Here is an 18,134-nt window from a genome sequence, read left to right on the forward strand (position 1 = left end):
GTGGGACTAGTAGCATTGTCTTATCAATATACATGAAGAAATCTAGGAACCTGGCAGGAATAGGGAAAGGGAATCATGATGATAATCAATTGCTTGTGAAATAGAAGCCATGTTGTCATTGGACTATAATACAGGCCTCATAAACAGAAATCAAAAACAGATGGAGAATTTGGGAAACATATCATAAATCTGGAATAGGAGAATGGTAGAGCAATATTTGCGCAGGGTAGGGGGAGGACTTCAAATATACAACCAATAATCCATCTGCTGGAGCACAGAGCATTTCATAATTTGCCTTAATTATAATTTCAGCTTTCAAAGGTAGAAGAAATGATGAGTAGAACTTCTGTTCTGGATCGGAGGAACTCAGTTGTTAGCATGGAAATGACTGGGACCACCAGTGATAGTGCCCACTCCACCTTAGAATGTGTGGTAGAGGATAGGAAATGATAATGTGGCTTGACGAGTTCCTCAGGTTTTAAGAGAGCAGATTTTTAAAGGAGCTCAGAGAAAGGATAGATAGACCTTTATGGATTACAGTTCTATAGGAGAAGTCAATAGAGGAGAGATAAGAAGTTCTCAAGAATGAAATCTTAAGGACACAATTCCAATAAGGAGAAAAAAGGGGGGAGGGATTCTAAAGAGATTATGACTTCACAAGGAATTCACCAAAAAACTTAGTATTTAAAAAAATGAAGATATGAACCAAAGATAGAATGATAAGGCAACAAAGGATGAATTCGAAAGTATGGCATGGGGTTATGAGAATAGCATGGAGAATGCTAAAACCTGGAATAAGCTGAAGATGGCTAGGAATAAGACCAAATAAAGCAAAAGGGGCTTTGTTTTAGCAATATTGGTGAAAACAGAACACTTATCAGAGTGGATGAGGCAATGATAACAGAAGACAGAAAGATGTCTGAGGTCAGAGCTACTCAATTTTATGTCTATGGTTTTTTTGTTTTGTTTCTTTGTTTTTTCCTACCAAGAAGCATGACCTTTGACCTGGAAAGGACAGAACAAAAATGGCTAATAGGGAGTTGAAAGCCAAGAGAAGGATGCGAGAACATCTAGCTGCCACTGATTAGATAGAATACTAGGCTAGAGCTAAGACCTGCTGTTGAGTCTGGCCTTAGACACTTACTAGATATGTGACTCTGGGCAAGTCAATTCAGTTCTGTTTGCCTCAGTTTCCTCATCTGTGAAATGGGGATAATAATAGCACCTACCTTCCAGGATTGTCATGAGGATAAAATGAGATAATATTTCTAAAGTGCTCAGCACATAGTAAGTGCTATATAAAAGTTATTATTATCACCATCATCATCATCATCATCATTTTTGTTGTTCTTTCTGGCAGAGTAGAGCAGTAGCTTGTGCTGTCTCTTATTTAACTTAAATCTTTATGTTAGTACACGCTTATGAGTGTCTTATATTTTTTTTGTGTATAAGAAATAAACACTTGTCTCATCTCTGATTTACATTACAATGTAATGTAATATGTTACATATATTTTACTTTCCCACCCATTTGGGGGGGACATAGACATGAGCCCAATATAAGTAAATCTTCTCTTTTCTAGGTTAAGCTCCCCCAGAGCTGAACCTGATCAGGGACCCATGTATGGGTCCAAAAGAGAGAGATCCCTTAGTGGAGAAGGGAGTGAGGGGGAGTATTGAAGCCCCTGGGGCCTAGCAGCTGTTATCAATATTCAACATACTTACTGAGTGGGTGGAAAATGCATTCCAAACCATCTATAATCTCTCCTGCACAAAGCATGGATTAAAAACAATCCATTTTCCTGCTTTTTACCATATCATATACACAGGCAGCTAGAAAGGACAAGTGTTACCCAGAGTCCAACAGTATTGAACCTGAAAAATAACAATTCCCCTAAACAATCCAAATGTAGTTCTCCCTTTTTCTTCTCTCCATTTTTCTTCCTAATCCATTGAAATAGTCAAACTTTCTGAGTGGTCTGCACAGCTTAGATTCTAACTCTTACCTCTGTCTGAACCATGTGAACCCTATGAAGTCTGAGATCATGCACTGCTCCATAAATGTCAACAGAGTCCTTGGAGTCTAACTGTTGCAGGATGCGGTCCAGTGCAATGAAGGTTCCTGTCCTACCCACACCAGCACTGAAAAAGATGGAGAACAGATACGAACCATGAAACATTTAAAAAAAAATCTCTGCCTTCATTTTAAATGTAACTTTTATTTTATTTTACTTTTTTTAGTTGACGAGCATTTATTCTCTGGCTGGCTGCCTCTCTCTCTCTCTCTCTCTCTCTCTCTCTCTCTCTCTCTCTCTCTCTCTCTCTCTCTTTTTCTCTCTCTCTCCTCCCCACTTTTAAAAAAAAGAAGAGTAAAATTCTTCTAACAAATAAGCATAGTCAAACAAAGCAAACTCCTGCATTGGCCAAGTCTCATTTCTCATCTTGAGTTCATCACCTCTCTGTCAGGAAGTATCATGTTTCATCAAGTCTTAGATAACATGTAGGTAGGTTTGTTGTAGTATTTTTGCCCTTCCTACTATTTCTGGGAGAAATTTTGAATTTCTTGTGTGAGTTGTTTGCAGGATTGAAAAGACCTTTTCCCTTGGGGGAAATTACTTCATCCTCAGCCCAGCAATAATTATCCAATGACAGGCACATTCCTCAGAAGCCAAAGTGCTCTTTAGTAACTCATAGGATCATAGATTTAGAGATGGAAGAGACCTTTGAGGTCATCCAGTCTAATGCTTCTCATTTTACAAATAAGGAAATAGAAGGACAGATAGATGAATGACTTGTATGACAAGGTTATACAGGCAGTAAATGGAAGAGATAGGATGCAAGCCCAAGCCTTCTGATTTATAGTTGGAAAGCACCTCAAAGATCATGCAGATCAAAATTCTCACTTTGTATAGGAAACTGAGGCCCACAGTGATCACGTGTCTCACTTAAGGTCATAGAGCTAATAAGGAACAGATCTGGCATATTTCTATTAATAGCACACAAAATCCAATGGGTTATTGGTCTGTTTAGATAAAAATCTGAGTGTCTTTAACATTTGTGTTAATTTTTTTTTAAAGATAATAATGTGTGTACCTCCATTAATGGCTCTTAGCAAGGAATATCAGTGTTCTTCCAACCACTAACTAGTCAAACATTATGGTTCTCCCAATAGACTGAATTGACTCATGGGTCTCACCTTGTCTCTGCTACAATCCATTCTCCAAAGAGCTGCCAGAGTGATTTTCCCAGCACACAGGCCTGACCATGTCATTCTGTTATTGAATAAACTTTGGTGACTCTATATCATCAAAGTGATTTTCCCAACACATAGATATAACCACGTCATTTTACTGTTGAATGAACTGCAATGGCTCCCTATCATCAAAGAGATTTACCTTAAGCAAAAATCTGAACAAAAGCCCTCTTCTTGGCATTTGAAGTCCTTCACAACCTGGTGCTCATCTACCTTTCTAGCCTCTTTATGCATTATTCCCCTCCCTTCACTTTATGGTTCAGCCATACCAGCCTTCCTGGGCATCTCCATTTTCCATCTCCATGTCTTTGCACTGGCTATCCCCCATGCCTAGAATACATTTCCTTCTCCCCACCATTTTGTAGAATCCTTGGTTTCCTTCAAGGCATAGCTCTGTGAAGGCAAGGATATTTCCAATCTTTATATCTCCAGGAACCTACCACCATGCCTGAGTATAGAAGAGATACTATATAAATGCTTGTTAAATAAGTATTATTCTGATCTCATAGGTAGTACTTCGAGGCAAAGAGACAGAAAATCATTATTATCAGATTTGGGAATTTGCTATGAGAGGAAGTTGATAATAGACCTCATTATGGGTAAAACAAAATAAAAAACAAAAACAAAACAATATCTGCATTTTTTTTTGCCTGTGTACAAAATGTTTATTAGCCCCATCATACAAGTACTGTATTTGGAATCAGAAGCCTCAGTTCTACACTCAGCTCTTTTATTCCCCATCTGAGTGACTTTGGATGACTTTGGGTAATTCACTTAACTTTTCTTAGCCTCGGTTTCCTCATCTATAAAATGATGGAGTTGGACTAGATGGGATTTAATGTCCTTTCCAGCTCTAAATGCTGTGATCCTAGGACAATGTTTGGAAAAAATCTCATGGATGGAGTGAAATAGACTTTACATGCTTCAACAAGATTATTAAGAAAAGGAGATAACATCACAGGCTGAGACAGCAACATAATCCAGTGCAGGGAGATTAGATTCATGGTGCATTCATGGGATATTGAGGAGGCCAGTTTGACGGGTGGTGCTGAGGAATAGTTAGAAATAAACTTGAAACGTAAAGTTAACAGGCTAGGGCCTCTATATGGAAGGCCGAGAAAAGTAGACAAAAGAATTTGGATTTACTACATTGGTATAAGGTACATGCACCGTCTGTCTTGCTGTGCTTTTCATTACTGAGGTGCTCTATATGAAAAGGGCCTTAAAGGGATGTTGTCCCATTATAGTACATGCCACTAAGGCCCCTTTCATATGGAGCAGTTTAGTGGTGAAAAGGGTAAGAAAATGGGCAAGGTACTTTATAGGAGGAAAGAAGGAGAAGGATGGGCAGAGACTAAAAAGTCCCCTTAAAGGTCCAGGAAAGAGTCTTCTCTCTAAATATGCAAATTTAGTTGACTAGCCTGGCAGTTGGACTTCTAACCATTGGATTGCGCCATGTTTATGCCTTGTTTTGATCTCCTGAACATGGCCCCAGAGAGGCTGCTCTTTGCTTAGAATTTGGTGTTAATGCCTACCTGCAGTGCACAATGGTGGGCCCAGCCCCTGGTGTTCTGTTAATATAATCCCTGACTGTCCTTACAAACTGGATCAGGGATTGGGTGGTCTCTGGAACTCCATGATCTGGCCAGACTGTGTAGTGAAAGTGACGGATGAGTCTGTTTGCATCAAGCTGTTCCTCCTGTCCGAGGTAAAGATAACGAGAAGAATGAACCAAGGCAGACATCTGAACGCCCCAATCACACTCACAAGCAGGAAACAGCCCATTTGATTAGCAGGATTGCAATTACAGGTGTTCATCCATAGGAGAGTAATCAACCAGGAGCAGGATTAACTGGCCCCATTCATTTTCACAGGCTAAGTTGTTTAAGATAAAGAAATAAATAAAAGTCAAATCAGGAAGCCCACCAACGTACACTGCATATTTTAAATTCTCTGATTGTCCATTCCGACAGCACAGACTCCGATAGCATCTGCACGATGAGGTCTCCATAATAGAGGGAATCTTGGTCGGCTGGCCAATAGTGATCACATTTGACCTGGAGTAAAAGAGAGGGGGGCAAAAATGAGTCCTGGAATATGTGCCACTGGGGAATCTGCCCTTTGGATCCTGAAAGTGCCTTTCTGAGTTAGGTGTTGGTGCCACCTACTAGAGTAACCAACTTGTTAGTCGCCAGACTAATCCCTCAATGCGAACGTTTTCATGACTAAGCTTGAAGTTGTGGCTACACAAATGAAGTAATGGGGAACAGTAAACAGAATTTCCAGATGACTTGGGGAAAAGGCACCATCCCCCACCTTAGATACACACAACACAGAATCATTCTTTTGTTTCTGTTATCATCCATTTCAAGGGCAATGTAATGTGACTTGGGCTTTCTGGTCATTGTTTAGTTCACTTTCATCCCTAGACAAAGCTTTAGAAGTGATCAGCCCTCTGGAAATGGTGTTTGAAGGATGGAGTTGGACAGGGGAAGGTACAAAGCTTTTTGGCTTTGTTACCCATATTGAGAATGTACAACAACACTCCACCCCACTCCCTGCTCCCCATTCCCCCGTTTCAGCTTGGATTTAAGAGTATTAAGTGGTTGGCAGCTTTTACTTTAAAAGATCAGAATCTGATTCTGATCAGATTGGCAAATCAGTCTGTTTATACATACAAAAAGAAGTGGAGAATCCAAGGTATTATTTGAATAAAAAACCAAACCAAAACAAAATAAAACAACAAAAACTCTTCTGACTCCAAATGAGCAGACAAGTGATTCACCCACAAGCTGTGTGTTCATTCAAATGCATCAACTTTGCATCTGGGACATAAAAGAGAAGTGACAAAGTCCTGCTAGAATGAGGACCCTTCTCTCCCTTACCATTTGTAGCAATGGATTCAGTGTCTATGGCTGGCTCTGCCTGTCACAAACTTCAGGGAAGAATTTCTGCCTTGCTTTACATTCTCAGGGCTTAGCACAGCTCATATGGTCTACAACCTTGGCATGCTTTTTGGGGTCTTCTATTATAAAATTCTTTAAGGAGTCCCCTTTAACAATTTCTATCCAGCTCAGTTCTCCCTCTGACTTTTGACAATGTTCCTTGAGGTCAGGGATTGGTTTTGCATTTCTTTGTATTGCTATCACTGAGCACATAGTAGATGTTTAATAAATGCTTGTTGACCTGATTGCTGAATTTTATCCAAGTGACACTTCTGAGAGGTAAGTCAAGGAGAATTTTTTTTTTTACTTACCCGACCCTTCTCTACACACTGGGTCACCATTACGATGTTGTGGACATTCTGTTCCCACGACATTTTCCAAAAGTCATCTTTGGTGCCAGGAAGGGGCCCTTGAGTAGCAATGTATTCTCTTCTAAAGTTGTTGCCCTGCAATGAATTTACAGTCTGTGAGTCCAGAAACAATAGACTCTTAAGAATTAAACAAAGGGCCAGACCTGGTTGTAGATTGGATGATATGTTTATATCCTCTTGAGAAAGAGGTAATAAAATGTTCCCCAAGGTCCCTTGGAAGTGCTTAGAAGCAGGAAGGGCATAGGTCAGAATGTTTAAGTATTGGTGGAAGATAAGTTCCCTTTTTATCAATAAGCATCTATGAAATTTTAGGCACCAGGGTTACAGAGACAAAAAAGAAGCAAAGATGTGTCTAGGGTGAAAAGGAAGTGGAGAACTGAGGCAACTATCTAGAAAACAGAGGCAGGGACCTCAGATCTTATCTTATCCAACCCTAGCATTTTACTGTTGAAGAAACTGATACCCAGTGAGGTTAAGTGATGTGTCCAGGGTCATATAGCTAGATAGATCAAAAACAGGACTTAGAATTCAAGCGTCTTTTTATTGTGTCAAGACAAACCCTTTTGACCCAAATAATCTGCTTAACTATCTCAATTTACTCTTTTCCTCTGTGAATGAAGATACTGTCTCAGGCCCACAATGCCTTGTCACAATGGTTTAAGCAAAAGCCCAGGCTGTTTAGATGACTGAATTCATGCTGCTGGAAGTTAACGAGTGTACAGTCAGAATCAGATCCTAAAGAGGAAACATGTCTTGAATTATGAGTGTGAGAAACAAGATATGGCTGTAGTTTCATAGGATTGAATTGAAATAGGATGAGAGCAGAATCAGGCTAGCCACACTGACAGGCTGAGTCATGGCCTCATTGGTTGCCTGTTCACTGGGCTGATAGCTAAGCTAGGAGGGAGACACACACACACACACACACACACACACAGAGAGAGAGAGAGAGAGAGAGAGAGAGAGAGAGAGAGATGACATTTGGAAATGTGTCTCTGGCTCCCGATAACCATGATGTGATCTGATTATAGCAATTCCAGAAAGTGGGGTTTAGCACTGATTGAATTGGACACCATTCATTTTATGGCAATCAGGCACTGTTAGTCAATCAGATACAGTCTTTAAAGAGAAATAAAACAGAGAAGGTTCACAAGCTATTAAATGAGAACACTAAGTATGTCCAGGGGAACGTACTTTAAATAAGGCTGTCCACCAAAGCTTTTTCTTTGGGCAGAGTGACTCCAGGATATAGGGTACTCTCACACTTACTGGTATGTAGCTGGCATTGATATAGTCCGAGCAAGGGTCATCATCGACATTAGAAAGTTTCACTCTCGTTGTATCATCTGGAAAGCAGGTTATTGAAAGAATCAGTCAGGCAATAAGTACTTATTAAATGCTAACTATATGCTAGGCGTTGTGCTTAGCTCTGAGGATCCAGAGAAAGGCAAAGACAGCCCCTGCCCTCAAGAAGCTTTCATTCTAAGGGGGATGGAGACCGCATGGAAATAACTAGGTACATAAAAGATATATTACAAAACATGTAGAAGATCACCTCTAATTTCTTTTCCTCTGTGAATGAAGATATCACCTCAGGCCCACAATGTCTTGGCTTGTTAAGCAAAAGCATAGTTTAGTTTGAATGGCTAGGGTTGAATTCGTGCTGCTGGGAGTTAATGAGTAGGCAGCCAGAATCAGATGCTAAAGGTGAACATGTCTCAAGTTATGGGGAAGACTAATGCAGGGATTCTTAAACATTTTGTGCGTCATAGACCCCTTTGGCAATCTGGTGAAGTCTTTGGACCCCTTCTCAGAATAATGCTTTTAAATGTATAAAATAAAGTACATAGGACTGCAAAGGAATTATAGGAAGTATAGTTATTAAAAATTATTTTTAATTTTTAAATATTTATTTACTAGTTTTCAGCATTCATTTTTATGAGAGTTTGAATTCCAAATTTTTTTCTCCATCCCTCTCCTTCCCCCTGTCCAGACAGTGAGTAATCTGATATAGGTTATACATGTACAATCATATCAAAAATATAAAAGTTTTTTTAAAGTGTTCAGAGACCCCAGGTGATGAACCTCTAATAGAAGTTTGTCTTTGAATCCGGGGGGGGTGGTGACTTCCCTGTTCTTGGACAAGGCATGCACATTTTAAAATTGTGAGTGAAGGCCACTAGCTGACAGACACCCCTGTGCAAAGCTGTTACATTCATTCATCATGGAGGTCAGCTCCTTGGCAAGGCTGGAATGACCCTAGTTCATAGAAGCCACTGCTGCCTTCTGAGCCGAGTAACAAATATTACGTTCCATGGTTTCTGTTAGGGCTCTGAGTGGTATCAATTATGACAGCCCAGCTGAGCGACTGGAACAGCTGTAGCTTCTCATAACCAGAATGCCCATTATTTCTCGTGCCTCTGCCTCTGGTGGGAAGGGAAATAACCTGAAAGTCAATTCGTATTAAAAGTCATAGCTCTTCTGCACCAAAACTCTGAGCTCTGTCTGGACTGGGACTATTCATTTCCTCGTGGAGATGGTTGTACTTCCTTTCCTAAGCCTCATTTGTTTTACAGAAAAAGAGGTGAAAATTGGGCTGCAGGAGGTAGCATTACATACACCAACACAAAACTCACAGGGCAGTATATTGTTGTATCGATTTTTCCCTCTGTTCTCTGGCAAGAGGGCCGTATCACATGACTGGTTTCGACCCACCTCTTTTAAATCCTGTTAAGACAGAAATAAAAGTTTCCAAGTGAAAAATTATTAAATGATGTGAATAGTAACCTCAAAGCACCTGGGTCATCTAAAGCCAAGTAAAGAGGGGTCTTTTTTTTTGTCTATTTAATTAAGCGGATAAATAAATGATAGCATTGTTTAAATCAGAAAGGAACACTCTGGGTTAATAACATGAGGACCATTTGTTTTGGCTCCTTGGACTCCTATAATTTGCCCATCTCTTCCTGAAACCAAACTGTCAGCACTGTGCCATAGTCACAGGATCATAGGATTTATTTATTTTTATTAATTTAATTTAATTTTTTGCTTTTTTGGTGAGGCAATTGGGGTTAAGTGACTTGCCCAGGGTCACACAGTTGGTAATTGTCAAGTGTTTGGTCTGAGGCCACATTTGAACTCAGCTCCTCTGGACAGGATCATAGGATTTAAAGCACAGGTGACCCTTAGAGGTTATCCAACCCACCTCTTCCTTTCTACTTTCATTTTACAGATGAGGAAACTGAGGCAGCAGACATTAAGTGACTTGTCCAAGGTTATACACTGCTAAGTGTCTGGGGCTGGACTTGCACTCAGGTCTTCCTAGACCTAACTCTAGACCCAGTGCTCTCTTCACTGGACCACCCAGCTGCCTAATAGTAAGAGGCAGGGCTGGGACATCAAGGCAAGTCTTCAGGTTTCAAATATACAACTCAATATAAAAGTTACACAGACTGTAATAGCCTGGTTGAGATATTAAAACTCATCCTAACTCGCAGCCAAAATCAGAATCTGAGCCCAGATGAAAGGTTAAAGGGATTGCTAAACTATTGCGTTGGAAGTCAGATGGTTATTTGGCCTTGATTCCTACCTCATATTCTTTGGAGAGAAGATAGTTGGAATCTGCTTGTAGCTTCATGAAGTGTGCTTCAAACTGATTAACTTTTATGGGGCTGCCATTAAAACAATAACAACAGCAGACTATTATTGAGTCAAAGGACCAGATCTGAACAATCTTTCAAAAGCACACACTCTAATGGATAGGCAGCGAGCATTCTCTCTCTCTCTCTCTCTCTCTCTCTCTCTCTCTCTCTCTCTCTCTCTCTCTCTCTCTCTCTCTCTCTCTCTCTCTTTCTCTTCACCTTTCCTTTCTCTCTCTCTCTCTCTCTCTCCTTTCTCTTTCACCTTTCCTTTCTCTCTTTCTCTCTCTCTCCTTTCTCTTTCACCTTTTCTTTCTCATTCTCTCTCTCTCCTTTCTCTTTTTCTCTCATTATTTCTCCCATTCTCCTTCTTCTCTCTTTTTTAATTTTCTCTCTTCATCTCTCTTTTCTCTCTTTCTGTCATTCTCTCTCCTCTCTCTCTCTCTCTCTCTCTCTCTCTCTCTCTCTCTCTGACTCTGTCTCTCTGTCTCTGTCTCTCCTTTCTCTTTCTCTCATCCCCCCTCCTCTCTCTTTTCTTTTTCTCTCTCCATCTCTCCTTTATCTCATTTTCTCTCTCCTTTCTCTCTCCTTCTCTCTCTCTGTCCCTTTCTCTCTCTGTGTGTCTCTTTCTCTGACTCTGTTTCTCTGTTTCTGTCTCTGACATTCTCTCTCTCTGTGTCTCTCTCTCTGACTCTGTTTCTCTGTCTCTGTCTGTCTCTCTCTGTCTCTCTCTCTCTCTCTCTCTCTCTCTCTCTCTTTCTTCCCCTCTCTCCCTCCCTTCCCCCTTACCTAGAAGTTCTCCGGTTTCTGCAAAAGAAACAACAAAAACCTTATAAGTAAATCATCAGAAAAAATAGTCAACTAAGTTTTTACAAAACATCCTCAGAAGAAAATATGATAGGTTACCCTTTCTGCCCCAGGTTCAGATGGACGGACAATGGTCTATCCCTACGGATGCTGAGTCTGGCCGTGGGTCTGTCCTGACCATGGCTAAAACACAAGGGAGGACACTTTTCATGTTCATTGTCATACACAATTTGATTCTATGCAACAAAAATTGACTAAACACCTACTGTATACTTATCACAACGCTAGATACTTAAAGTTATATAAAGTTTAGATAAGTGATGATCTTTCTTTCTAGCAACTTATAGCATAGTAGGAAGAAAAGACAACAGTATAGATGTTTTTTGTCCAGTGGTGGTTGGGGTGGTGGGTAGGGAGGCTGGGGTAGGGGGAGATCAGTGATTTAATCAGTGTGGGGGGCTCTAACTGTGAAATCTTTCCTCAACCAGTGCAGATCAGTCACTGGTCTGGCATTAAGTGACTTGGCCATGATCAGAAGCCAGTATTGGTTAAAGACCCTGGAACCCAGGTCTTTCTCACTCCAAGAGTGAGTGTACCTTTGGTGTAACATGCTGCCTGAGACAGAGAATGGAATGCCATACATAGGGAGCAGGAAAAAACTTGTTTGTTTAGACTGCAGAATGAAGGGAAATTATCCCCCTCTATTAGAATGTGAGTTCTTGGAGGACAGGGACTATATATGTGTGTGTGTATATGTATATATATAACACACACACACACATATTACATATATATTATATATATATATGTATATATGTATATGTGTGTGTGTGTATATATACATATATATATATATATATATATATACATATATATATTTTTTAGCCTTAGCACTCAGCAGAGACTGACACACATCCTTGTAGAATGACAGTATAATGAGATTGGAAAGGTAGGTTGGAGACAGGTTGAGAAGAGATTTAAATGCCAAACACAGGAGTTTACATGTTATCTTCAAGGCAATAAGGAACTACAGGAATTTGCTGAACATGGAGGTAACTTGATGAGACCTGCACTTCAGCATAATCACTTTGGCAGCTGGATGGAGGATGAATCAGAATGGAGAGAGGCTGGAGGTAGGAAGCCCAAATAGGGTGCTGTTCGGTCATTTCAGTGTCCTATTTTTTGCAACCCCATTTGGGATCATCTTGGCAAAGATACTGGAGTGATTAGCCATTTCCTTCTCCAGATTATTTTACAGATTAGGAAACTGAGGCAAACAGGATTAAGTGATTTGCTCAAGTTCACACAGCTAGTAAGTGTCTGAGGCCAGATTTAAACCCAGGATGATGAGTCTTCTTGACTCCAGGCCTGACATTCCATCCACTGAGTCACCTAGCTGCCCAAATAGGAGACTACTAGAAAATTCCAGGAGAGAAGTAATGGGTGAATGAACTAGGAAGGTGCCTATGCAAGTGGGAATGACAAGATAGATATCGTAGAGATAGAAGCAGATTTGGCAACTAAATGCATGTGTGGGGTAGTTGAGAATGAAGAGTTAAAACAACACCAAGGTTTCTAATCTGGCTAACTGTCAGAAGAATGGTGCCCTCAGTGATAAGAGGGAAGTTCAGAAGGGGGAAAGGAATAAGCATTAATTAAGCACCTACTATGTGCCAGGTATTATGCTGAGCAATTTACAAATATTATCTCGTTCGATCCTCACAACAACCCTGTGAGATAGGGTTTGGGGAGAAACGGTACTTTTGTAGCCTTCAGAAGAGAAGCCTTGTGGGGAGAAGGATAGGTGATCGAAAGGGAAGAAGAGAAGGATTGCCTTAATGAAGAAGGTGCCCAGTTTAGATGATAGCATAAATTTATAGAGGAACCCCTCAACAGACTTGTGAAGTTTCTTGTGGCTCCATTTTTGAACAGAGAAGAGAAATGACCAGTTGGGTCTTGTAGTGGGATGAAGAAGATAGATTTTAGGGCAGCTAGGTGGTGCAGTGGATAGAGCACCGGCCCTGGATTCAGGAGGACCTGAGTTCAAATCTGGCCTCAGACCAAACACTTGACACTTACTAGCTGTGTGACCCTGGGCAAGTCACTTAACCCCATTGCCTAACCCCCCCCCCAAAAAAAAAAGATAGATTGAAGGGGGAAAGAGAGGAGGCAGAGAGATAGGAATAATAAAATTGGATCTACATAGATGCTTGACTTGAGCCTTGGGTTTTCATCTAGATGTTTGCCAAAATATAGACTGCCTCAATCTCTTGTACATGTAGAAAGGACAAATAGAGACGTATATTCCACTTCTTAAATCAATCTGTGCAATAGTGGAGGGTTTCTTCCAGAGTTGGGTTATAATCACTTCTTATTCCCTCAAGGAACCTTCCTTTACAAAAGCAATACATATAGAACAAGGCATGAAAGCAGGAGAGAAGACCAAAAATAAGGAAGAAGGGGAGAGGAGAGAATGAGCATTTATTTCTGTGGGCCTGGCCCTGTGCTTTGAGGTTCCCAAGCACTTTATAAATGTTAGCTCATTTGATCCTCACAATAACCCTAGGAGATAGGTACTGTCATTATCTCCATTTTCCAGTTGGGGAAACTGAGACAAGCAGAGGTTAAGTGACTTGTCCAGGGTCACAGAGCTAGTAAATGTCTGAGGCTAGGTTTTGACTCAGGTCATGCTGGCTCTAGGCCCAGAATTCTATCCACTGTACCTCCATATATAAGGAAGAAATAAGAAAGAAAATGTAATAAATAAGAAAAAAAGCCTAATTTAATGGCATTTCTGGCATTCTTGGCACTGTAAACATGTGGTATTTAATGGTGACTCCATCTCCCTTTACTTCCAATAATTAAATTACAGAAAATGAGTCACAAAATAGCGAAAACCAACTGCAGTTTTAAAACGTAATTGCAATTCAGTTAAGTAATTGAGAATAGAAAATGTCAAGCTCTATGCAAACACTTCCTAGAATCATAGATCATGGAGCTGGAAATGACCTCAAGAAATTGAATCAAATGAGAACTTTTAGTTCCTGACCCCAAAGGCTTATTCAAGACTGAAAGAGACTAAACAATTCAATGCCATTCACCCAACATTTATAAAAGGTCTATTCTATAGAAGGCATTGTGCTGGGTCCTAGGGATTTAAAGAACAAAGTCCTTACCTAATGGAAAGAAGAAACTCGTGCCCAAACAAACATGATACAAAGCAGAACAGGACCAGGGCAAAGGAGAAACCAGACAGAAGGTTATAATAAATAAAAGACGGGAGAGAGAACATTTAGTTAGGGGATGGATCAGGACAGGTTTCTTGGAGATGATGGCACCTGGATTTGGCCTCAAAGGAAAATAAACGTTTCATCAGGCAGAGATGAGGAAACAATATGTTCGAAGCATAAGCAAAAACCTGTACTGCATGGAGAAAGACTGGAAGGATGAAATAAAGGTGTGGTCCAATTCAGTTGAACTATAGTGTTTATTAAGGAGAGTAGAGTTAAAATAAGGCAGAAAAGAGGGTGAAATATGGTGAGTGCACTTTCCCAGTATTAGTAATATGAATAAGAGTTGACATTTTCAACATTAGAAGACATAAGGATGATGGGAAATTAAACTCCATTTTCCTTTTTCCTTTTTTCATCCAGTAAACACTAATGAAGTTCCTGCTAGTATGTGAAATGCTCTCTGCTAGGCACTGATTAGGACAGAAAGATGAACGAAACATAGTTCTTGTCCTCAAGAAACTTAAAATCTATTAGGGGAGATAGGATAAGTTGACAGATGATCAAAATGCAAATTTGAATATGGAAAATGAGTAAGAAGAATAAAAAAGACTGTGAGATCAGATTAAGTAGAAACTACTTTTAGTTGGGGAATGGGACTGGAGCTGTTGAACAAAGAGATGGCATTTGAGCTGGGCATTGGACAGATGTCAAGGGGCAGAGATGTTGGGTGAGGGGAGGAGAAAAAAAAAGGTTATTTTCAGGCCAGTGGTGCTGTGACCAAGAGATATATACATACATACGTACGTACGTACGTACACACACACACACACACGTATATATATATATATATGCATATATACACATACACATACATATACACACATACACACACACACACACACACACACACACACACACACACACACACAACACAGTGTCCCAAAAATCTTAGTGCCATTTTAAGCTATTAAAGCTTGACTTCTCTCCTCTCTCCCTTCTCTCTTTCTCTCCTCTCTCTCTTCTCTTCTCTTCTCTTCTCTTCTCTTCTCTTCTCTTCTCTTCTCTTCTCTTCTCTTCTCTTCTCTTCTCTTCTCTTCTCTTCTCTTCTCTTCTCTTCTCTTCTCTTCTCTTCTCTTCTCCTCTTCCTCCCTCCCTCCCTCTCTCTCTCTCTCTTTCTCTCTCCCCCTTACTTTCTCTCCCTTTCTCTCTCTTTCCCTCTTCCCCCCTTTCCCTCTTCCTCCCTTTCCATCCCTTTCTCTTCTCTGTGTAATATGAAAATATTACATACATGTGCAATATGTACTTAAACATATATACATATACTTACATGTGTGTACTTGTGTATCAAATATATATGTATACATACATAGAAATGTATGCCCTGCATATACACGCACGTGTACACCCATACTCACACAAACACATAGACATATGGGAAAATATAGGATGTATGCAATGAAACATGATAAAGCTTGATGAGTTTGTGAGGAGGAATGCAGTCAGATAGAATTGGAGCCCGGTTATGAAGGACTTTGAATGCCAAGATAAAGAAGTTGCACTTTATTTGTTCTATTTATTGGGGTATAAAAAGGGTTTAAGCTAGCAGAAATTTTTAAAAATCTTTTTTGTCAAGCGAAAACTCATTTAAAATTGAATTTCAGTGTTTGTTGGAATCCCCCCAGGAAAGGTGATTCTGTACCTACCTCACTTTCTGTCTACAGATAAATAAGGCAATGACCGCCACCAGCATGCCAATTAGGAACAGTCCAGCACTCACTCCTTCAATAACTCCAAACAAAGGCTCTAAGAGAATCCAAATGAAACGAAACAAAGCCCAATGTGGGAATTACTTCAAGGAAAATAATAGGGAGCAACTCAATTCCTCTCTCTGGAGGAAATTTTGCTTTTGAGATTGATTAGAAAATGTACCTGTACCCATGGTTTAAACCTGTGAATGTTGGAAAGGTCTATGATTTCATGGCATAAGCAGTTCCTAAGGTGGGAACTCCCTCTACCAACGCAGATCACAATCTGCAGCTGAGTGAGACATGTCCTAGAGAGCTGCTTAAGACACTGAGAGGTTATCATTTACCCACAGTAACCCTGCTGGTAAGTGTCAGAGGCAAGATGTGAATATGGCTTTCTGACCCCAAGGCCAACACTCTATCAACTATACCATACTGTCTCTCTTTGTCTAAATAAACAGATGAGAAGGACTTTTTCCAGCTAGAACCATTATGGTAGTCAACAGATGGGTCATTTTGTTTCTGAGGCTGGCTACAGATTTTTAACTTTAGAAGCAGTGTGTGTTTGAACTCAAAGTTCTTTGGGATAAATGTCAACATTCAGTGTAGCTTATGTAGTTTGTCATTTCCATAAAGACCTATTTTGGTGTTTTGTCATGGACATCACTTAGGTTCTCAAAGACTACTCCAATGGAATGCAAATTTTGATGGGTTCCAAGAAAGCTAGAAAGACTTTTGTTATGGACCTGGTGATGGACTGCACACCTTTTAGGGGCAGCTAGGTAGTGAAGTGCATAGAGTATTGGACTTAGAGTCAGGAAGACCTGAGTTCAAATCTGACTTCAGATGCTTCCTGGTTGTGTGACCCTCAAGCAAATCATTTTACGTGTTTTCCTCAGTTTCCTCAACTGTAAAATGTAGATAATAACAATATCTACCTCACAAGGTTGTTGTAAGCGTCAGTGATGTAATATTTGTCAAAGTACGTAGCACAGTGCCTGGCACGTGATAGGTGCTATATGGAGGCTATTCCCCTCTCACCTCCTGTTATCTAAGGACTTATCAAGCTAAGTATTGAGTGGCTTATCACTAGGTTAGCCATAGATTGTCAAATTTTTCAGTCATACCAACTCTCAAAGACCCTCTGACAAAGTTGTAGAGGAATTAGGAACAGTATAGGAGGAAAGAGCAAAGACACTGATGAAATTATTGGTCCTTGAAGTATTTTGAGTTAAAGTATATCATTTGTAAACACTGCAAAAGCAATTGGGTACTAACCTACAAATGAAAAGTGATACCCAGAAATAGAGCTTTTGTAAACCTAGTAAATTGGAAGAGGACCCTTTCTTTCCAGTATTAAACAAGTTTGAAGAATGGCTATATGAATAATAACTTTTGAATAATGATTTGTGAATAATGATTTTCAAAGTGGGTATTTTTAAGCATTGGATGTTTTTTTTTTAATAATGATGTTCTTCTTTTCAATCTTCATAATAATAACTAACATTTTTTGGTGCCTTTAGATTTAGTTTACATACAAAAGGATGTTCCCTTCAACCACTCTCTTAAGTTGGTAGGGAAGGTAATATTTGTCCCATTTTACAAATAAGGAAACTGAGGCTCAGAGTGATATAGCTAGTGTCAAAACCAAGGTTCTATGTACACACATGATTTCTACTATTTTCATTTCCCAAGCCACGTGTGTTTTTTTATCAAATAAAAATGTTCCAAATAGGAAAAAATGTATTTACAGAGTCTCTTCTTAACATTAAATTATAGCAAACATGTCCAAATCCTCTTAGCTTCATTCTAATCCCTATATAGAATTGAATAATAAGGTGATTATCTCTGCATTTGGCATAAATAGCCACTAGGGCCTGTGATGTTGGGTCATTTTCTAAGACTTATAAACAGAAGGAAATAACCTCTAATTGCAACCAGGGAGAACCAATTTAGATACTGAAAAGGACTTCCTGAATACTAATAGTAATGTGAGATTGATTTCAGAGAGAGACTATAGCAATCTCCTCCCCTGATTTAAGATGAAGAGTCAGACAATCATCTGTATAGTTTCTTCTGGATGTCCTAGTTCATCTAAGGACTGAAATAAAAGACTTGTTGGGCTGTCTTCTAATTCTGTGATGCT

The 18,134-nt window shown here is 39.8% G+C and overlaps 1 protein-coding gene across 2 annotated transcripts in view; it reads right to left on the reverse strand.

The window, feature by feature from the left end:
- PTPRB (protein tyrosine phosphatase receptor type B) overlaps positions 1-18,134 on the reverse strand; it is a 157,063-nt gene that overhangs the window by 15,996 nt on the left and 122,933 nt on the right. For both annotated transcript variants that reach the window (XM_020990256.2, XM_020990257.2), the window contains 10 exons: positions 15,947-16,046; positions 11,110-11,193; positions 10,993-11,010; positions 10,155-10,236; positions 9,205-9,295; positions 7,838-7,914; positions 6,509-6,643; positions 5,187-5,309; positions 4,788-4,951; positions 2,006-2,141 (listed from right to left, as the gene is read on the reverse strand). In XM_020990256.2, coding sequence (XP_020845915.1) covers positions 2,006-2,141; positions 4,788-4,951; positions 5,187-5,309; positions 6,509-6,643; positions 7,838-7,914; positions 9,205-9,295; positions 10,155-10,236; positions 10,993-11,010; positions 11,110-11,193; positions 15,947-16,046 — 1,010 coding nt within the window. The remainder of the gene's footprint in view (positions 1-2,005; positions 2,142-4,787; positions 4,952-5,186; positions 5,310-6,508; positions 6,644-7,837; positions 7,915-9,204; positions 9,296-10,154; positions 10,237-10,992; positions 11,011-11,109; positions 11,194-15,946; positions 16,047-18,134) is intronic.

The sequence above is a fragment of the Phascolarctos cinereus genome, unplaced genomic scaffold, assembly GCF_003287225.1.
Source record: "Phascolarctos cinereus isolate Bilbo 61053 unplaced genomic scaffold, phaCin_HiC Scaffold_1;HRSCAF=81, whole genome shotgun sequence".
Lineage (NCBI taxonomy): Eukaryota > Metazoa > Chordata > Mammalia > Diprotodontia > Phascolarctidae > Phascolarctos > Phascolarctos cinereus.